Source organism: Talaromyces atroroseus, assembly GCF_001907595.1.
Source record: "Talaromyces atroroseus strain IBT 11181 chromosome Unknown scaffold_0, whole genome shotgun sequence".
Classification (NCBI taxonomy): Eukaryota; Fungi; Ascomycota; class Eurotiomycetes; order Eurotiales; family Trichocomaceae; genus Talaromyces; species Talaromyces atroroseus.
In genome coordinates this window covers 136,483-157,386 of record NW_017971432.1, presented here as the reverse complement: position 1 = coordinate 157,386, position 20,904 = coordinate 136,483, and the positions used below count along the sequence as shown (strand labels likewise).

Genomic DNA, 20,904 nt, shown 5'->3' with positions numbered 1-20,904 from the left:
TATGAAACAGAAAATACGAATAAAAAACAAATAGGAAAACAACAAGACTTAACGCTAAGAATCCCAAGAAATATAACAATGTCAATATATATAAAAACGTATATAGACGTCAATACCGAAAGGAACCTCCAATCTCTTTTACATAACAATGCATCGTCCGGTTTTACTCCTGCTCCTTTTCCTTTCGTTGATAGTATTCGCATTCCACGCCTCTATGCGGGCTCTCCAGGCCTCAAACTCTGCCGGATTCGGCTGCTGCCAGTCAGCATCTGCTGACTGTCCTTGTTGCTGCTGAAGTTCATCGACATGATCGTCGCCGTGAATAGGCATCAATTGCGTCTGTATGCGACTATACCGTCTGTCATTCGCGTTTTGAAATTGTAGTGCATTTCGTAGCGCTTCCTCTGTCAATGGTGCGGGTGGTTGTGTGACCTCTGATCGGGAACGAGTACGGCGAACTTGGCGATTTTGCTCGACGGATCGAGAAGCGTTGCTGTAAATAGTGGACATGCGATTAACTCCGCTACCGGAACCAATGGCCAGATTTGGTGATGAGCGTGAAAACCTCCCGTTCCTCATTACGGAGCGGTTTCTTCTTGGACTAGGGTTGGGTAAATATTGTTCGTGTTGTTGTTGTTGTTGTTGTTGTTGTTCGCTGGACTGACTGGCTGCTGAGTCGTTGCCTGGTCTTCGAATATTGCCAAATAATCTACTGTTTCTGAACGGCCTTCTGGGTATTCCTGATGATGGAGCAGTTCCACTATCGGTTGGTGAGGGTCTCACGGTCTGGCGCGGCGCTGTGGATGGCGGTATCATGTCGTTCTCAGCAGGCGGGAGTGGAGGAACAGAGTCAATGCCCAATTCCGAGTTGCTTGTTGAAACCCGCTGACTTCTGTGGAATGAAAGTGGTCTAAAATTTATTCCTCGTCTGCTCGTGGAGTCGTTGGCTGTATCTACAGTACGTCGCCGAGTGCTCCAGCGCCTTGAGAGTACACCAGCGCCACCAACAGAGCTATCCCGATCAGGCCGGTTTTCCTGGTTTGTATTGGCCCGCACCATCTGCTGAGGTATCTCATCCATAGCTCCGCCTGGAGGAGCTGTCATTGGGGGAAGAAGCTGTTGTCTCAGACGCTCCGGCAGTGGTTCTTCAGCATCACGTGTATAGGGTGGAGGGGGAGGCACCCAGTTGTCAGCATCGCTTTCATGAGGAATATGGAGGGCAGGGAGTCTAGGGCGTTCATGTTCGCGAATAGAATATTGGGATCTGCGGTTGGCAGCTGCCGCCGTAGCTGCACGTTGTAAAGTCTCCCTAGAACGAGGCGCAGTATTGCTATAAGGCCCGTCCAAGAATAAGGTCACATCATTGACTTCGGTGCCTAATGCTTGGGAGCTTGATGGCGAGTGGCCCTTGGGGTTATTGCTTGTGTCTGGAGGTGATTGTCGAGAAATGTTCAGCGGTTCTCCAGGATCTGCCCTGGGTAAGCCTGTACCCCCACGGCGCATTTGAGTTCTCCTTCTCTCAAGCTCCACTTCTTGCTCGAGATTAGCATCGGGTTCCCTCAGAACCAGTGGCTCCTCTTCTCCAAGCTCAATGGTCAATTCAACGGTTCCACCATCCTCCGCCGAAGACTGAAAATCGAAAATCGATATCCTTCCTCCATCTACTGGTATTGTTTCATCTCCTAGCGTCGCGGACGTGACACCTCCTGGAGCAACGGCAACTAGTCTCTGGGGACTTGAAATATTACTTTGCGCAGAACGCCGCCGAGAAACCCAGCGCGCTGCTGTCAGCCCTGGTATGTCAGCTACCTTTCGACCTTCAATCATCAGTAATGGCTGGTTAACACTTTGCCTCAGTCTTGTTGCTACGGTGTCATCATAGTCCGTGCGGGGGCTTTGAGTAGATGGTGTCAAAAGTCTGGTGTTATGAATCCCGACCTCCGCATTAGATTCTAATGGCGTGAGGCTAAAGTCATCGGGGAGCCCATACAGCCACAAGCCACTGCCTCGAAATGCTAAGGCAACAAGTTCTCCGTTCGAGTTGATGGCGGGACTCAAAGAGGGCACGTATTCTTCCACGCCATCGGATGATGCTGGTCCTGGGAAAAAAGTCGAGCCTGTCTTTGGATCACTCGGTCTAACTGCCCGGAACGTTTGGAGGTCGCTATCAAAGCCAATTATCCAATCATCATCACCACCAACTTGGCTGGATACCAACGTTACATGGCTATATCCTGAAACCACGTCGGGAAACAATATCTGGGTTGTCCATGTATGAGCCTCGTAATTGCTTACGTCCATCATCGAGTCTGTAGGAAAAGGAGCTGTAATGGTGACAAACCCTCCTTCGGGATGGTCTAACGAGGAACCAAGAAGCATTGACCCATCTAAAGAAAATGATAGAGCATCAATTTTTCCGCATCGTACAGCTCGGCACTGAGTAGCAATGTCATTTTCACCCAATGCATGTACCTCTATGCTCCCGTCATATGCGATGCCAAGTACACTCCCGCTAGGTGCGAGGGCTAGAGCCCGTGGAACATCGTTTAGTGTCAAGACTTGGACATGCTTAGCTTCGCTTTTGGATAGATGATATATGTTGACTTGATGACGATGGGAGACGACGGCGAGGAGACGGCCATCATCAAGGATGGTGGCGGCCAATGGCATGCGCGAGGTTTTGAGTTGATGTAGTACTGTTATCTCAGGCGCAGCTAAATCCAGAACAAAAATCCGGGAAGAGCTCAGACAGAGGAGAATTTGACCGTTCGCAGAGAAGTCAAACTTCAACGCTTCGCCCGTTGGTAGTGCTGCTGAGGATCCAACCGAACTTGATATCAATGTTACCAGTGTTATGTGAGGACGAAGAAATAATTGAAAGGCATTTTTCCGGACTTCTCGGGCAAACATCTGTTTCAACTGATCAAGTTCGTACGACTGGATCGAGGCAGCAATGGCACCATGAGAAACAGAAAACATCGGACATCGAGAAAGGTGGTGTGCGTAGAGCTCAGGGTTATTTGATGTCTTCCTCCATTGTTGGTTTAAAACCGTCAAGGACGCGAACGTATTGGCATCAACTATATAGAGAATCCTATGCAAACGGAAGAAAAAGTCAGCCTCGCTCTGGAGTTACCGGTTGAGAGTTGAAGACACATACTTCTGAATGACGTTGGAGGGCAGGCGATGGAAGGCACCATGGTCCTCTAGTAATCTCTCTCTCGTACCACGTGAAGCAATATAGTCGTCATTTTCGTGGCCCTGTGTTTCCAAATCCATGCTCGCCAAATGAAGGTGGCCTACATCGGCTGCCACTTGGAGACACAGTAATTCCAGCACAGAAGAGCAGGGGGCGGTGGCTCACAGACACGCATCATGTAACATATCAAGCTCAGAAGCCGACAAGCGAAGCATAATAAACCGGTATTGAGTAGCCTGGGTGACTCTAAAAGAAATGGCACCTTGGTCCGACCTCCAATCGCCCAAGCACAACTCTTTGGTGAAGGGCTTGGACCGCACCCTTGGTCGTTCGCACCTGAAACAGAGCGAGTGGATAGTAGCTGGGGTAGCAGCTAATAACGTAGTCGGAACGCGGGGGAAATCAGTGCTTCGATGTTGATCTAACCAAGGATAAGAGATCAGCCAAAATTGAGGGAAACAAGGAGGTCTGTAGCCAGCATATGCACATCGTCCTCGGAGGCAGAGGCAAATATTGGATGCTAGGGCGTTTGGAAAAGAGATTGACCAGCGCAGCCTCCCTTGGCTAAGAATAGAACGCATGGCGTCAAGTGTGGTTGGCGTTGCCATTTGGGGACTAGTGCGAGGGAGCAGATCTATCATCTTTCCCTGCCAGAACGGGGATAGCGTGGTCGCCTTGCTCTGTGAGTCTGTTCGCTTTTGCTCTGCGGATCAGCGGTCAAGTGCGATGCCTCAGTCTCAGCCTCAGAACTGTGGTGTAATACGTAGTTACTGTAGGAGTGACTGCCCCCCGCGTGTATCCGCCATTGACGGAGCTTTCTGTCGCAAGATTGTACACTGCGAAGTTGAAGACTGAGCAGTAAACTCCGTCATCCAATGAAAGCTTCCCATCGATATCAACCCGTGCTGCAGCTCACGTGCTGCCAAGCTAAGTTAACTAACTTAACCTATCTCGAAGCTGAGTCAGCCACGGTCCCTCGGCCTTTTGATTGGCTGCCGGTGACCGACAAAATTGCGGCATAGAATCCGACAAGAACTTTTGCTCTCCCCATCATGAGCCGACAAAAGCCTATCTTCACCGATTTTTGGCGCGTGCAGGAGTGCGTTGTGATTGCCTATGCTTCTCATACAGCTTAGGCTAGGTGCATGACACAGTGTAAATAGAAAAGCGTCAATTACAACCCAGTTAAATGCCGCCGACATCGGTTCATCGCGCGTCTTACTTATAATGCACGTCTCCTAGCGTCATCACCACCATGTCCACCAACGCGCCTCCACCCAAGGCACACCCAGGAATCGTCAATACGGGCTCGCGTCCATATCGCTCTCACAAAGTGAGGGCATGCGATCTGTGTCGCAAAAGGAAGTCTCGGTGTACTGTCGATATACCTGGGCAGTCGTGCGTCCTTTGTCGGATTCAAGGCGCCGACTGTCATTACCAAGAGGATTCTATGCCAGAGGATTCACAAATCATCGGCTCTGATAAACACAGTTCAGCGTCACCGTCTCTTACTAGTCACAAGCGCAAGCGGGGCCCTGAAATCGTTGAGAAAGGCATCGACAGCTATGAGAACCCATCGTCCGGAAAGGCCAATGGGTCTTCATCGTTTACGGTTCCCAATGAAAGTCGCGACAGTGAGCGCTCGCGTCGAAAGACGGAGGATCCTCATAACGAATCAGTCCTTATCGTGGGCCCCGTCGCAGCCGAGGACGCCCAAGTAATCGAAAAGTTTATGCCCTCAGAGCAGTCAAATAAATCTGTGGAGAAGGGGCAAAAGCCATATAACGTATATTCGAATGATCCACGGAAGCCGATTCTTTATACCACCGTGTCACGGCGACGACAGGGGATGCGCCTGGGATCCCCTCCGGGCGAGAATCAGAAAGAGATACTGGAGCACCTACTTGGCCCCTTTAAACAGGATTTAGTACGACTGTAAGTCCCCTTACTCTACATGGCAAGGCCTATTACCTGACAAGAAATCTTGAACAGTTTTCTCGACAGATTCAATGTGGCATTTCCTATCTTTGACGGTCACGCCTTTTGGGAGGCCTACATTTCTGAGTTAGATAATGAACCTCCAACGACTCTTCTGTGTCATGTATATGCAATGTCATTGGTCTACTGGAAACATACGCCTAAACTCGCTCGGCATCCGAAGCCCGATGTTCGATATGCTATCAACCTAACGGTGGCAGCGTTGCACGAAGACTATTCGGCTCCTGGGCTTTCGACAGTGAGTGCAGCATTACTTGATTTGACGGGACGACCTATCTTCTCTATGACCGGAAATGCAATTAGCTGCGGGCGGCTAGTATCCCTTGCGCACTGTTTAGGTCTTAACAGAGACCCCAGCAATTGGCGAGTCCCTCTCGCCGACAAAAAGCAACGGATCCGCCTGTGGTGGGGGGTCGTTATTCAGGATCGGTGGGGAAGCTTTGGGCACGGTGTGCCTCCTCAGATTTCAAAGAGTCAATACGATGTTCCCCTACCAAGCGTCGAAGTTCTAGTGACTCAACCAAGGGCAACATCCCAACACATACGGGCTGCACATTGCCATATTGCTCTGTGCCGTCTAACGGAAATATTGGGTGAACTGCTGCCGCTTGTCTACCAACTCCAGACGAAACCCGGTCGAGAAACATCAAAGAGACTCAGGCATATCCGGAATGATCTTGACACGTGGGAGGATTCGCTACCAGAGTGGCTACGGGCTCCAGTGTCCGATGTCGAAAACCCAGTCAGCGGAGCAAGCAGCTTGCATCTGGCCTTTCTGGCCATGAAGATGCTTGTGTGCCGCGTGGAATTACATGTTAGTTTTAATCTTCTACATATTGCAACGTTTCTTCTAATGCACTTTGACAGGAGGTGAATAGCACGGAAACCGATAATCCCGAGGCTCGTCGTTACTTCCAAACTGAGTGCCGAAAAGCAGCAGAGGATATCGTTCATTTCATGTGCTCATTGCAACCTGCCAACTTTAGAGAATTCTGGTTGCCATGTACGTCTAACGACCCAGTTTTTCTCTGTTCGACTAGACCTAAGATATCTGACCTCATCTATAGACAGCGCATTTCACCTTACTTCGACAGCAACATTACTTGTCCGTTGTGCATTAGAAACAACAGATCAAGAAATTACTCGCTCTTGCTTGACAAATGTCGACAATCTACGCTCCCTTTTACGACGGGTCCGGGACGAAGAAGACTGGGATGTGGCCGATATGTGCCTTGATCATTGTGAACGGATCCTCTCCAAACATCCAGAGATAAGCAACATGGCCACCGGTGGTGCCATTGGTCACCCAGAAGACCATGCAATCCACGCCGGACCTGTGGATGAAACGCTATCCATGACACCTGCGGCCATTATTCTGCCCGAGACTACAACAAACAATGACATTGTAGATGACATGATGTCAATCTCGGGGACTTTTGGGACCATGGATGGCTTTCCTTTCGATATGACTGGTATCTGGGATGTCTCTGGATTTCAAGACGTAAATTTTACTTGAAATGAGCAGAGGTCTTGCAGAACAAAAACATGAACATCAATATTACAAACGAGACGACCTTCGTCTTTCCCGTGCAACCACACTGATGGAGAATCAACCCATCTCTTTTCCGAGGAAAGATACAACGAATTCCTGCGATTCCAGGATATATCCAGGCCTGAAAGACTTGCATTGAAATCGATCTAGGAAAAATTTACTGCTCACAAACCTCGCATGTGCGCGGCAAGAAACGGCTGCGGTCGGTGTTGCGGTCCGCGTATGGGACCGTGGCTTGCCTGGAAGTCCGCTAGTGGCCTTCCAAGGTCCACTTCTGTGCGCAACCCATCCGTTTTTGACGAAGGATTTCCCTGTGTACAATTGCATTGTGTAGCCTATGAAACGGCGGTTGTTCAACCATCCCAGCTGATATAGGAAGGTCATATGGGACGAAAGCTCGAAGGATGCACGCGTCGTTGGTCGGAAAACTTTCACGTTGTGCCACTGTCTATCAAATTACATAATGATACACTTGTTCCATCTTGTTAGAAGGGGCATGCGATTACAACCTCTGCTAAGTGCTTATGTATTGATATGGATGAAGACTTGGTTGAGCAGTGATTGCCAGATTGGTATTACAAGTCTGGTTTAGTGGGCGTCTTGAACTTCAATCGCAAAAATAACTTAGCTCAACGAGTAACTACTTGGTAGTCAAGGGTGCGATATTGTTCTCCTCGTACTTTTCTAGAATAGATGTAAATCATAATAAACCATATTCTCCTTCTCTTCAACTGTAACTACTAGATTGATAATTAAGCTCTGGGGTATATAAATATGTAGCCAACAAAACGCTTTCCGGATGATGCCGGATCATCAAATTACATCCTGACTCTAACAAAACGAGGCGACGGTTCTGATAGTGTTACATACATATATACTTCTCATTGCTCAAATTGTAAGTAAATCTGGTCGAACACGTGCTACCTTAACCCTAAAGATAGGAAATGTCCGATATTGCCCCACTTCTTGCCCGAACGGGACATTCTTCTAGCACTGAGTTTTTTTTACCGTATCTTTACCCTCAAGCCCTAATTTTAATTAATTTTCTGTATTCTGTTTTGAAAAACCGCCTATGAGTCATTGCCGAAAATTACCATACATGCCCTCACAATAAAATCCTCTTTCCCGCGGAATCGATTTGCTTCCATTCGCCTTTGCTCCTCCTTCCCCGACAGAAGTACAACATTCGCATATAACATTCGAAGATCAAGGTGCTTAGCCTATAATTTTATTTTACGCTGATTACAAGCGTTCGATATATACATTTTTTGATTACATTATGGCTCCAGGTATCACGGAGCTTTCCGAGCGCTCTTTTGAGGTGTCGAAAGCGTCGAGCGGATATCATGGGACGAGGGACGGCGAAGATGTTGTTGCTGCTGCTGCTTATACCGGACAGCAGCCAGTGAATGCATGTCCGCCGGCTAATATGGAGGATGCTCCCCTATCATTTACTATGCCCTCAATGCATAAGCTCCGGGAAGCTCAACGGCGAGTTGAGCATGACTTTCGCTCTGATACAGTCACAGTACCAACTGTGCATATGATGCAGGTGTGTAGAAGTTTGCTTTTGGATGTGCTCTTCATGTGGATACGTTATGTATCAAACTATAAGTCCTATCAGACCGCTGATGAGTAGGGTTAAAAACAACCCAGGCTATGCTTGAATCGTCTTTTCAAGATGACATGTATGACTCAACCGGGGATGAGTCCGTCAACCGCCTTCAGGATCGCCTGGTCGAATTGACCGGTAAAGAAGCAGCCATGTGGGCTCTTTCCGGTACGATGGGAAACCAGATCTGCCTTCGAACGCACCTGGTCCAGCCACCCCATACGGTCCTCCTTGATCATCGAGCACATGTCCACTGTTGGGAGTCCGGCGCTTTGCCGGTGATGTCCCAGGCATCAGTGACCCAGGTTCATCCTAAGAATGGCATACACTTGACGTTGCAGGATGTGAAGAAGCATATGATTGCCGATGGAAACAGTACGTTATCAACCAAGCCCCCCCTCCCTGGGCACCCTTTCTTTCGATGTAGTCTTCTCTGATATTGATATTTCTCACAAGTCCACTTCCCTCCAACGCGTGTTGTGTCCTTGGAGAATTCCTTGAGTGGTACTATACTACCCCTTAAAGATGCCAAGGAAATTTCGGAGTTCGTCCGAAACTACCCTGTTGAAGAAGGTCAAAAGCCCGTCGCTATGCACCTCGATGGCGCACGTCTCTTCGATGCTATTGCGGCGGAAGGCGTCGACTTGAAAGAGTACTGCGCCTGCTTTGATTCAATCAGCATTTGTCTTGCCAAAGGTCTCGGTGCGCCAATGGGAAGCATTATTGTAGGATCAAAGAAGTTTATAAACCGTGCCAAATTCTTCCGGAAGATGTTTGGTGGAGGTACACGGCAGGTATGTCTTTTTTCCTGTTACTTCCCCTCTTTGAGCTAATTTACTGATCAATTACCATCAGCCTGGAATGATGGCCGCTGCTGCCCTAAGCGCACTGGAATATACTATGCCATTATTACCTCTCGTGCACGCATTGACTCGTCGAACAGCCGACTCTTTGCGTGAAATCGGCTATAAAATATCACTGCCCGTGCAGACAAATATGATTGTCCTGGACCTAGAGGATGCTGGTATTCCGCCAGCAGCGTTTGTTGAATACGGAAAGCGAGCTGGAGTGACAGTATTTCCTACCGGACGACTCGTATTTCACCATCAGATCTCTGCAGAGGCAGCGTCAAGGCTGGTTGCGGGATTGACTTCTCTGATGGATGATAAAAGAGCTGGAAAGGAACTGGAGAATCATAAAGTCACTGGTGGATATATGTGATGAATTTGGAAGGTAATGATGAATATGATGAACTATATTGCATAGACCGATCAGTGAAAAGCTGAGCGGATCACCCGAAGTTATATATGACATTTCCTCGCGAATATAGCATACAGCTGTTTCAATACATTGATTAATATAAAGACAATTTTATTCATATATATGATCCCAATTCGAGTCTCACTGACGCAGCAGCTCTTTCTATGTACATATAATATCCGTAACAGGAAGGAAGTTAGCACTAAAAGATCTTGAAATAATTCTACTTTTCTATGACAACGTCGCGATCCTGGCCGCAGGTACATGCTGTCTACGCAGTGATTTTCGACTTAGGTCAGTAATTGAGATGGACCCGGTAGCATTCATTTTACTCGCGGTATCGTTCCAGTCTTCATCCTCCCAGTCATTCCATCCGCGTTCAGGGCCCCAGAGAATCTTCTTGTTTGCTGTGCGGACTTCAGATAACAAGCGTCTCATCAGAGCTCCATTCTTCTGAACCGAAGGCCAAGCGTCAAATTCAACCTGAGTCAAATTCGGTAACTGTTCCAAAATCTTCTGTACCATCTCGCCCGCAAAACCAGTATAAAAATCGGAAGATATTCTGAATCCTTCGAAAACCGGGTGCGAAGGGTCACACTGAATGAAGATTTTCAGTGTCTGGAGCCCGGTCATTTCCGCTAAACCAAGGCGATTCGTGACTTTCCACGATTTCGGAGGCGCCGTCCAACTTGATCCGAGAATGAGCTCAATTTTTTTTATGAGTGGCCGGTAGGTAGGCGCAAGGCTGGTTAACGTGGGTAACCGCGAGTAATCCTGGATCTGAAAGACACGGAACGTTTGAACCGAGTAAAACTGCACCGAGGCTTCATCGTGAATGCGACGCGAAGCTAGGAAGAGCGCAACGCGATGGGAGAGGGGTGCCAATGGTTTGTTCTTGGACGACGAGCCCACATTGCCACTTGGGCGAGCAGCTCCTTTTCTTTTTGACCCAAACAGCACGTAATTGTATATCTTGAGGCGGATTTCCGAAGGCAAGTCAAAAAATCTGAAAGGCAGGATTTCCGCCGGCTCTTCCTCAACCTCCCCTCCGTCTGGGTGCTGGCCAGGATGCTCGTTGTGCTGGGGGCGCTCTTGCAGGGAGAGTTTGCTGAGATCAGCTTCCAAAGCAGTCATCTTAGATATAGCTCGCTAAGTGATGAACCGGTCCAGTCATAACAGTCTAACGGGCAGAAAGAGAACACAGAAAAGTGGCACAGAGATTAACGCCCATTCATGATCTTATTATTGGGTGGTATATAGACATTAGGTAGAGAGCACGGTGGCAATAATAAGATGTGTCTCGCATACGGGGCTGCACAGCTCACAGGAGGCCTAGCTGCCGCTCTTGGGGGCAAGACTGAATCAGATTCATTGGGTCTCCCCAGCTAATACAACCCGGCATCCATGGGAGAAGGAGAGTGATGGGTCAAATTTCGATGTCTGGGTTGATTCAACTTTCATATATGGGAAAAAAGAAGAGAAAAGAGAAGCAGAGAAGCGCCGGGCGGAAAGATCTTTAAAGGCGGGAAACACGGGCCGGCAGTTCTGCCGAGCTCGGCGGACTCTTGCTTTTCGCGGCTTGGCCCATGACGCTGATCCAAGCTTCCTGACCCGGCAATTTTTTAAATGCAGGAAGCCAACGTCGACTAATACCCTGCCTCATTGCCTGCGACCCCCTTCTCGTGCATCTACTAACTGGGGTTTCTCTACTGGGGGATGAGCATATAGGGTCTTCAATTGCCCCATTATCCGCCGCTTTTCGTTGCAGTCCACGATGCTCAGCCGTGCCGTTCTGCCGCTGGCAAGGGCTCGGCCAGTGCCATCGACTCTCCGAGTATCCATCACAGCATCGCCATATCCGCGATGGTACGCTCAGAATAAAAAGTCACGGACACCATACACCCTTCCGCCCAAATCCAAGCACGCACAGTCGAAGCCAGCCCAGCCGCAAAGCAACTCACAGCCAAAAGAGAAGCCTAGCAAGCCATCGCCTCAGCCCGACGTATCCCCTGAACAGCCCGAATTCGACACCATAGCTCAGGGCGAAAAAAAAAAAGCGCAAAAGCCCCTTCCGGACTTGACACAGGGTATTCCATCTACATTGGGAGCGGAACTCGATGCAGCGCGCAAGGGACGTGGATCAACTTCCCTCAACTTGACCGAAGACCCCTCCCAGCAGGAATACGAAGACGAAGGCGCTGGTGGCGGTCGGTCCCAAGATGCCTACGAATCTTCGTTAGATCGCCGAAGAGCACGTGTCGCCAATATCATGTCTGGCGTTGTACTTGCAGGTATTTTCAGTGGAGTGCTATATCTAGGCCGAAACTGGGATTCGGAGGAGGAAGCTAAAGCACACAAGGATACTCCATCGGGATGGGGTATTGGCCTTTTCTATAATCGGATCAAAGCTCGTCTCGACGGCTTGACCAGTTATTACAGGGACCCTGCTTTTGAAAAATTGCTTCCTGATGAAGATCCCTCGTTGAGACAGCCATATACATTGGTACTGAGTTTGGAAGACCTTCTAGTCCACAGTGAGTGGACAAGAGAGCATGGATGGCGCGTGGCTAAGCGACCTGGTGTCGACTACTTTCTACGCTATCTCAACCAGTACTATGAACTTGTGCTCTTCACTAGCGTTCCTAGCATGATGGCAGATCAAGTTCTGCGAAAGCTGGACCCTTTCCGCATTATTAGATGGCCATTGTTCCGTGAAGCCACTAAATATAGAGATGGCGAATACGTGAAGGTATGCTTGACCCCAATGTATTCTTTCTCTAATCCGAATGCTTACCGCAATGTTTCAAGGACCTGTCTTACTTGAATCGCGATCTTTCCAAAGTCATTCTCATCGATACCGTGCCCGGTCACGCTCGTGAACAGCCAGAAAACGCTATCATTCTTCCCAAGTGGAAAGGCGAAGCGAAGGATAAGTCTCTTGTCGCTTTGATACCTTTCCTTGAATACGTGGCTGGAATGAACGTGGAGGACGTACGTCCGGTCATTAAGTCATTTGAGGGTACATATATCCCGGCGGAATTCGCCGAGCGCGAGAAGAAGATGCGTGAGAAATTCCAAAAACAGATGGAAGAAGAGCAGAAAGGCCGACCCCGTCGCGGCGTGGGCAGCCTTGCCGGCCTTCTAGGTTTGAAACCACAGAGTTCGATTGACGGCCAAAGCCCCGCTGAGGAACAAGGCAAAATGCTCTGGGATCAGATACGTGAGCGTGGCCAGAAGAACTATGAGATGATGGAGCAAGAAATTCGTGAGAATGGAGAGACATGGCTCAAAATGATGGCCGAGGAAGAGGAGAAGGCTCGCCAGGAGCAGATGCAGAGTATGAAAGGAAGCGTCACCAGCTTCTTCGGTGCTGGCGGGGGGTCTCAGGGTGAGCGGAAATAATAAATGCATTGATTTCCAGCACCTGCACCCCCTTTTTTTGGCGACGTAATTCTATGACTGACCCTTTTCCGCCGTCTTTATCTTAAAATCTTGTTCCTACTTCTTCACGGAAAACCACAAACTTTCTAATCATGTCTTCTTACACTTGTCAACTATATTATCGATCTTGGCCAATAACTTCACCTGTATGTTCTTACTCCTCTTCTTGTCTTACCAAGTTGCATTTGTCTGGGGTTTTCCAATGCTATCTGGTTTTACTTGCATAATGTTTTCTTTCCATTTTCATGCCGTCGAGTCCTTATAGAGCAATCGCCGCTTTCCTCTGATCTTATTTTGTGTTGCATGAGACCAGACTTTCGCAACACAAAGTTGTATAGTAAAAGGTTTCTCTATGAAAGAAACTATGCACTCAATATTTGAGAATGATATCGTATTGTGTATTTCATATGTATGTGTTCTTGAATAAGCGTAAAAAGTATCTTTCCCCCCCACTTTAACATTTCTGATGCAAGAAATACAAAGACAATAGAAGCGTTACCCATGAGTCACATCTATTAACAAGTCAAAGAAAAAGTCAACTTTATAGCTTCTCATCCACGTCCATGTCTCCGCCATTTTCTGTATCCTGGGCATTTGGGACCCTGGCAACTGATGACTCTTTGTTGATCATCTGTTTCGATACAGCAACGATGTTATCCTCGATTAGTTGCTGACCGACGTCTTCGATGTCTATTGCGAGCAACAATTGTTAACGCTATGCGGGAAAAAAAAAAAACATAACATATCTATGAAATTAGTGCACTTACGCTTCTTCGGATCAACCTTGCCCACATATCGAGTTTTTAGTTGCTCCTTGGTTAATGTAGACTCTTCCTTGACCCGCTTCTCGTAGCCCTCAGCCAGCTCCACAAGACGTTGCATACTGGCAGCATTTCGCTTGCCGTCTTCACGGAAGTCGTTCATCTGAAGCGCTTCGGTCCAGACATGTTTGTGCAGGTTCATAAGCATGTTCTCCTCTAGGCCGGTCTTTTTGTAATTGATTGCAAGGCTGTAATAATGGCGGTTGAGGCCGTGAATAAGGGCTTGAATAGACGGCTTGTTTAGGTGACCCAAATTGGATGTGGTTTGACGGGGTTCTTGCCCCATGACAACTGTTTGTGGAGCAATGAGTCGGAAAGCATCAATCACGACCTTGCCCTTGACAGACTGAATGGGATCGACCACGACAGCTACCGCACGAGGGGTGAGTTGTTCGAAGGATTGCTGAGTATTGATATCGACCGATGACAACCAACATCCAAAACCAGGATGCGAATGGTACCAACCAACGACTGATTCCGGTCTATGAGATAAATAAATGAGTATCCCGTTGTTTGCTCTTTCTTCTCCCTTGAAAACAATATGCAGCGAATGTCACCTACCGGCCAGTTTGCTTTAAGAAGTCCATCATCTTCGTTTGGAAGACGGGATCCACGGCCTCAACACTCACACCTGTTCCGCTTTGTGGCATAGCAAAGACATCAACGACTCTCACGGTATACTCGTCAACAAAGTCTCCCAACATTAAACCCATGACTTCCATGGGAACACCGGCTCGCCCGTGCCTCAACATCTTCAGCAACGCCAAAGATGAGATGTGAACAGTCTCCGAGTTATCGATTAGGTTAGGGCTATCCTATTGAACGCGCAAGTTAGCCTAGGATCCGTGTCTATTCAATTTGTGTCAGGCAGTTTCTTACAGCACCCGGGGGGGCGCCACCCATGCCCATGCCAGCCTGGAGCATCCGATTAAGTCGCTCCATATTGAAGGGCTTGAAATCGAGCTAAAGCGATGAAATGATGGTAATGGAGGCCAAAGAAAGCTCCCTTTGCGGGAAGCTTGGTACCAGATGTAGAGAGCTCTGAGCTCAAGCCGGCCGGTGGGGGAACAAGTCCTGATAAATGAGATCCTAAACGTGATGAAATAGAATCTCAAAGATCCCTGGGGACAAAAGAGCAGTCGAATTATTTAGGGGCGATAAAAGACAGCGGTGGTGGTGATTGTGCAGTGCGCTGGAGGTTCTTGAGGCAATACAACTGAGTAAGCCGCTTGAATCTCCAGAGCTCCGGGATCCACTCTGCGACCAACTTCGGCTTTACCGCCTTTGGAGTCTTTCCTGTTGCGCATTCAGGTTCCTCTTTCCCCTCAAAGCCCAAACGCCATTTACTCTACCGATTTTATTTCGCGGGCTTGCCTCACAGCTGGATGCGCATTTTTTCTTTCTTATTGCATCATTGGACTCTATCCCGGCCTGATATAACATTGGTCTCCCAACGCACAGGGCCCTGCTTCATCCTTTTCTTTCCGTTCTGCGTTTGACTGGTTGAAGACTGCTTTCTGTCTTACTACGCAAAACCTGCCATTTCACGGCATTACAGCACGCATAGCACGTAGCTATGACTGGCCTTGCACCTCTTGATCCCATCAACCTGAATGGGGTTGCTGACAAGGGAAAGAAAGTGGCATATTTCTATGACTCGGATGTTGGCAACTATGCCTATGTCTCTGGACACCCCATGAAGCCACACCGTATTCGAATGGCCCACAGTCTTGTAATGAACTATGGTCTATACAAGAAGATGGAAATTTATGTGAGTGCTGGACTACAATTTTTGCGCATCCCACTTGACGCTTTTCAGTGCTGATATCTTCTAGCGCGCCAAACCAGCCTCCAAGTACGAAATGACCCAATTTCATACGGACGAATATATCGATTTCCTCTCAAAAGTGACACCAGACAATATGGACCAATACTCGAAAGAGCAGAGCAAGTACAATGTCGGAGATGATTGTCCGGTGTTTGATGGGCTGTTTGAGTTTTGCGGTATCAGTGCCGGTGGCAGTATGGAGGGCGCAGCTCGTCTGAATCGCAACAAGTGTGATATTGCGGTCAACTGGGCAGGTGGCCTGCACCACGCGAAAAAGAGCGAAGCCAGTGGTTTCTGTTATGTGAACGGTAAGTCATGATGCCAGATGATGGAAGGCTTGATGTTGTTGTTAACTCACGGTCAACAGATATCGTCCTCGGTATTCTCGAGCTTCTTCGATTCAAACAGCGCGTTCTATACATCGATATAGATGTCCATCACGGTGACGGCGTTGAAGAGGCTTTCTATACGACAGATCGCGTCATGACCGTCTCCTTCCATAAGTATGGAGAGTACTTCCCAGGAACGGGTGAGCTGCGCGATATTGGTGTTGGACAAGGAAAATATTATGCGATCAACTTCCCTCTTCGAGATGGTATCGATGATGTCTCCTACAAAAGTATATTCGAGCCCGTCATCAGCAACGTTATGGAATGGTATCGACCTGAGGCCGTTGTTCTTCAGTGTGGCGGAGATAGTTTATCTGGCGATCGTCTAGGTTGCTTCAACCTGAGCATGAGGGGGCATGCGAATTGTGTCAACTTCGTGAAGACTTTCAATTTGCCAACATTGGTGGTCGGAGGTGGCGGCTACACAATGCGCAACGTAGCCCGCACATGGGCATTCGAGACTGGTATACTCGTCAATGAACAGCTGGAGTCACAGCTGCCGTACAATGACTACTACGAGGTAAGATTCAGCTTCCAATGACCTGAATTGTGTTTCTACTTGTGGAGAGCACAGATCTAATGAATATGCTAGTATTTCTCACCTGACTACGAATTGGATGTTCGTCCATCGAACATGGACAACGCTAATACGAAGGAATATCTGGACAAAATCCGAAGTCAAGTGATAGAGAACCTCCGACGAACTGGATTTGCGCCGTCAGTACAAATGACCGACGTTCCACGTGATCCACTTATAGATGGCTTGGACGACGAGGCGGACGCAATTATGGACGATCTTGACGAGGATGAGAATAAAGATAAGCGCTACACAAAACGCCGCTTTGATCAGTACATTGAAAAGACTGGCGAGCTTAGTGATAGTGAAGACGAAGAAGAGAATGCTGCCAATGGTGTTCGTCGTCAACCAGGAGTTGTCCGACGGCGAAATCACATCAGCCACCGGAATCTTGATATCACTGATTCCGGCTTAGACAGTGGTATCGCGACATCCAGAGAAGTATCTGCCGTTCCGGATCAGGATGAAGACATGGATTTGACAACTGATCCTGCGGCTGATAAGCCTGAGGCCTCACTAGCACCAGAGGCAGAGCCCCGCCGGTCTCCATCGGATTTAGATATGGGTTCGAAAATTGAAGAAAAAGTAGCCACGGAAGCCAATGAGACTGCCCCAGCTACCACTACACGTGCCGAGTCGCCGGCGTCTGCTTTGAGCGAAGCACATTCAGATGTTGACATGGAAGATGTTAACGCCACTACTGCCGAGGCGCAACCTGCCACCTTACGCCAGAGCGTAGGGCAGGAGAAAACACCTCCGGCATCTCCCCCAGCCACCACTACAGCACAGGAGGCCGAACCAGCCGCTCCTTCACCGCCACTCGTTGCGCCTGCCGAGGCTCCCTCCAACGTTGAAGAGACCGAAGCGAAGAAGGAAAGTGACAAGGCTGCGGAAGAGCCTAAGGAAGAAGAAGAAAAAGCCGCAGTCGAGACATCCACTAAACCCGAGGAAGAACCAGAAGAAAAGGCTACTTCTGAAGCCAAAGAGCCTGAGAAGACTGAAACATGAAAAGGTACTTCAGGCAAAGGCAAAGTCTTGAAAATTTTGCTGGCGTAATGGACGAAAATAGGGATGGTGTTTCTGGCTCTGGCGGAGTTTCTTCTTCCTCCTTTTGTTTTCTTTTGATTATTTGAACACTACATTACATACTGCTTTCTTTCTCTTTTTTCTTTGCCTCGGCACATAATTGGGCGTCGCAGGCTGTTTTCATATGGCAATGCGCTGTATCTTCTTCGATCTATGTTCGCATGTATCAAAATGCATGAATTGACTCGGAGCGCTAGATCCTAATTTAGGCGAAATATATTCATTCATAGCTGGGAACAAAAAGGAGAACATCAAGCTTTGAAGTTTTGGCGTAGTAAGCAGATGCAGATGCCAAGCATGTCCCGACTGAGACTAGTCTTAGGGTACAACCTCCCGGGCTCCACCAATGGCGGCGGCCGCGCCAAGATTTCGCCGTCCAGGCGTTTCTGCTCACAGTCACACACTAAGCGAGATCGAGCACGCAGGAAATTCCGACCCGCCCTGTGTGAATAACATCGACTCCAACCTCCTCTTCTTCTGTCAAATTATCCCAGCCCAGTTAACTTGACATTACCGCCAAAATGTCGAACAGAGGGTAAGTCCTGCTCGTCCTGTTCAATCAACGCTCTGCAAACTCCTGTGTGCACCACCAATCTCGAGCTCTCGATTTGTTTTGTTCGATGGACAACGATTAGTCTTTTTTTCCCCTCTCGGAGATACATGTGTGGACTCAGGCGAAATATGAGCAGCATTTACTGTCGTGACGATCGGAGCTTGGATTGTTGGAATCATGCAGAGAAAAAAGAACAAAATTTTTGGTTCAAATTGGATTGGGAAAGCAAACTAACGTGAATTTTGTGATAGTCGTGGTGCCGCTGGCAACAAGCTTAAGATGACTCTCGGTCTGCCTGTGTACGTGAAATCGGTTTCCCCCCTGTGCCCGAGAATTGGATGCATTGGATCGATAAAACAAAAAAAGAAAGACAAGGAAAGGAAAACTGGAGGAAGATCGGTATGGGCTGACGTTTGCTGTGTGATAATAGTGGCGCCGTGATGAACTGCTGCGACAACTCCGGAGCTCGCAACCTGTACATCATTGCCGTCACCGGTGCTGGTGCCCGCCTCAACCGTCTCCCCGCTGCTGGTGTCGGTGACATGGTCATGGCCACCGTTAAGAAGGGAAAGCCCGAACTCCGAAAGAAGGTTATGCCCGCTGTTGTTGTCCGTCAGAGCAAGCCATGGCGACGACCCGACGGTATCTTCCTCTACTTCGAGGACAACGCTGGTGTTGTAAGTGATGGATTTTGTTCCCCTTATCGCATGAGGGCCACACCGCATCGTTACAGCTGGTACTGGGATAAAGAAATTCTGATCAACTATGGTGATGCTGGATTGTGGTTCCTTGCTATTATTGATTGCGATGATGGAAAACATGCTGACTTTTTTTTTAGATTGTCAACGCCAAGGGTGAAATGAAGGGTTCTGCCATTACTGGTCCCGTTGGAAAGGAAGCTGCTGAGCTCTGGCCTGTGAGTGCACATCATCAATTATTCTTACCTTGATCAACAAGCTGACTTATACTTTCTCTCTAGCGTATCGCTTCCAACTCCGGTGTTGTCATGTAATTAAGATACAAACTAAAAAATTTTCACAATGCGATACCATTCGGGATTTACGGGCCTCGATTTATTCAATTTCTTCCCCCTCTTCCTCCTTTTGCGACATCAATTTTCTCTCTTCCTTCGTCTTCTTTTCTCTTCTTTTCCCGCTTTAATGTCCTCAGCTTTGTGGAATCAAGGAGAGGAGGGGAGGAAACACCAGGGTGAGGGCATCATTTCATGAAATAGGCGTTTTTTAGATTGCACGTTGTTTCTGTGCTTCGTTTACGCTTAACTGCCATGTACGAGAAACAAGAAAACAAAAATTTCAGCTACCACTGCCAATATGGGATCAAGGTAGCTAGCTAGCTAAGCTCATCACATCCTCGATGGTGACTCGGGAGATGGACAGTCGACAACAAGTAAAAAAAAGGGCAAAATATGATGAGACTTTCTTAGATTGACCGTCTATGCAGTTGATACTAAGCATTTTCCCTTGTACTCTCGTATGTCCTAGGCCTCATACAATCATGTTCCTGATAGTTGATAGGGCTAAGAGCCACGGCGGATAGAGGCAGCTTCCCGCCAACCCCACCATAGAAGCATGTGGAATGATTTCCTCCAGCTGCAGCAACGACAGCTTAATTCTTCTAGACAATAAGACGATTCAATACTTCTTTATTGCCGCAAGAATTGGCATCATCAGCAACCAGCCTGGACATCAGGCTTTCGCTTCTACACACCAACTACTAAGACAACTATATTGAATTCGCCATGGATGACATCGAAGACCCCTCCGGCCCTAGCCGTCAAGAACTCGCTCAACGTGAACAAGAGGAGAAAGAACGCAAGGCAAAGGAAGATGCTGAACAAGCATCATTGCCCTACAAATGGACACAAACCATTGGCGATGCAGACGTCACCGTCCAAGTGCCCGCCACGATCAAGGGTCGAGATCTAGATGTCGTTCTCACAAAGACGAAGATCAAGGTCGGGCTGAAGGGGCAACCACCGATCATAGAGGTATGACAATGCATTCATTCCGTCTGCGATTGAAAACAAACTAATTGTGAAATACAGGGCGATTTCCCCCATCCCATTCGCGCGGACGATTCCACATGGACTCTGGAAACGACACGAACTGGGAAAGAAGTCTCTATTCACCTTGATAAAGTGAACAAAATGGAATGGTGGCCGCACATCGTTACAACTGCGCCCAAGATTGACATCACCAAGATTACACCCGAAAATTCGTCGCTAGGCGATTTGGATGGCGAGACGAGGGCAATGGTTGAAAAGATGATGTACGATCAGAGACAGAAGGAAATGGGAAAGCCGACGAGTGATGAGCAAAAGAAGGCGGATTTGCTGAAGAAGTTTCAGGAAGAGCATCCAGGTAATTTCCCCCTGTTCTCCTGAAGTTGTTCAAGTGTCGAGTTCGACGGCTAACTGTACGTCTAGAAATGGATTTCTCGAATGCAAAGATCGGTTAAACCTCGACTGCTGTGGCTAAGGGCACCGATCGCTATTTTATCAATCAATGTTTTTATGCATAGCGAAATCGTGGTTAAGGTCTAACCTGCAATCAATATGAAGGTTGGGC

The 20,904-nt window shown here is 48.2% G+C and overlaps 9 protein-coding genes across 9 annotated transcripts; 6 read left to right on the top strand and 3 right to left on the bottom strand.

Annotated features, from left to right (window-relative positions):
* Positions 1-138: 138 nt before the first annotated feature.
* On the bottom strand, positions 139-3,279 carry UA08_00054 (hypothetical protein; the record flags this gene model as incomplete). Its single annotated transcript, XM_020260368.1, has 2 exons — positions 139-3,094; positions 3,161-3,279. 2 exons carry the CDS (start codon positions 3,277-3,279, stop codon positions 139-141), a joined length of 3,075 nt encoding a protein of 1,024 aa, XP_020123728.1.
* Positions 3,280-4,454: 1,175 nt separating this feature from the next.
* On the top strand, positions 4,455-6,713 carry UA08_00053 (hypothetical protein; the record flags this gene model as incomplete). Its single annotated transcript, XM_020260357.1, has 4 exons — positions 4,455-5,134; positions 5,192-6,011; positions 6,065-6,200; positions 6,265-6,713. The coding sequence occupies 4 exons, from the start codon at positions 4,455-4,457 to the stop codon at positions 6,711-6,713; spliced, it is 2,085 nt and encodes a 694-aa protein (XP_020123723.1).
* A 1,315-nt stretch (positions 6,714-8,028) lies between these two features.
* Positions 8,029-9,582, top strand: UA08_00052 (hypothetical protein; the record flags this gene model as incomplete). Its single annotated transcript, XM_020260346.1, has 4 exons — positions 8,029-8,301; positions 8,406-8,736; positions 8,887-9,155; positions 9,217-9,582. 4 exons carry the CDS (start codon positions 8,029-8,031, stop codon positions 9,580-9,582), a joined length of 1,239 nt encoding a protein of 412 aa, XP_020123722.1.
* Positions 9,583-9,852: 270 nt separating this feature from the next.
* UA08_00051 (hypothetical protein) lies at positions 9,853-10,755 on the bottom strand (the record flags this gene model as incomplete). The annotated part of the gene is made up of 1 exon (XM_020260335.1): positions 9,853-10,755. The coding sequence occupies one exon, from the start codon at positions 10,753-10,755 to the stop codon at positions 9,853-9,855; it is 903 nt and encodes a 300-aa protein (XP_020123725.1).
* A 640-nt stretch (positions 10,756-11,395) lies between these two features.
* UA08_00050 (Mitochondrial import inner membrane translocase subunit tim50) lies at positions 11,396-13,023 on the top strand (the record flags this gene model as incomplete). Its single annotated transcript, XM_020260324.1, has 2 exons — positions 11,396-12,370; positions 12,430-13,023. The coding sequence occupies 2 exons, from the start codon at positions 11,396-11,398 to the stop codon at positions 13,021-13,023; spliced, it is 1,569 nt and encodes a 522-aa protein (XP_020123724.1).
* A 580-nt stretch (positions 13,024-13,603) lies between these two features.
* UA08_00049 (26S proteasome regulatory subunit rpn11) lies at positions 13,604-14,825 on the bottom strand (the record flags this gene model as incomplete). Its single annotated transcript, XM_020260312.1, has 4 exons — positions 13,604-13,752; positions 13,830-14,365; positions 14,445-14,698; positions 14,763-14,825. 4 exons carry the CDS (start codon positions 14,823-14,825, stop codon positions 13,604-13,606), a joined length of 1,002 nt encoding a protein of 333 aa, XP_020124334.1.
* Positions 14,826-15,459: 634 nt separating this feature from the next.
* UA08_00048 (Histone deacetylase RPD3) lies at positions 15,460-17,685 on the top strand (the record flags this gene model as incomplete). The annotated part of the gene is made up of 4 exons (XM_020260301.1): positions 15,460-15,654; positions 15,719-16,019; positions 16,079-16,620; positions 16,693-17,685. 4 exons carry the CDS (start codon positions 15,460-15,462, stop codon positions 17,683-17,685), a joined length of 2,031 nt encoding a protein of 676 aa, XP_020124335.1.
* Positions 17,686-18,284: 599 nt separating this feature from the next.
* UA08_00047 (60S ribosomal protein L23-A) lies at positions 18,285-19,328 on the top strand (the record flags this gene model as incomplete). Its single annotated transcript, XM_020260290.1, has 5 exons — positions 18,285-18,298; positions 18,568-18,615; positions 18,747-18,993; positions 19,155-19,232; positions 19,296-19,328. 5 exons carry the CDS (start codon positions 18,285-18,287, stop codon positions 19,326-19,328), a joined length of 420 nt encoding a protein of 139 aa, XP_020123927.1.
* A 747-nt stretch (positions 19,329-20,075) lies between these two features.
* UA08_00046 (Nuclear movement protein nudC) lies at positions 20,076-20,794 on the top strand (the record flags this gene model as incomplete). The annotated part of the gene is made up of 3 exons (XM_020260279.1): positions 20,076-20,324; positions 20,382-20,697; positions 20,763-20,794. 3 exons carry the CDS (start codon positions 20,076-20,078, stop codon positions 20,792-20,794), a joined length of 597 nt encoding a protein of 198 aa, XP_020124443.1.
* Positions 20,795-20,904: the final 110 nt, after the last annotated feature.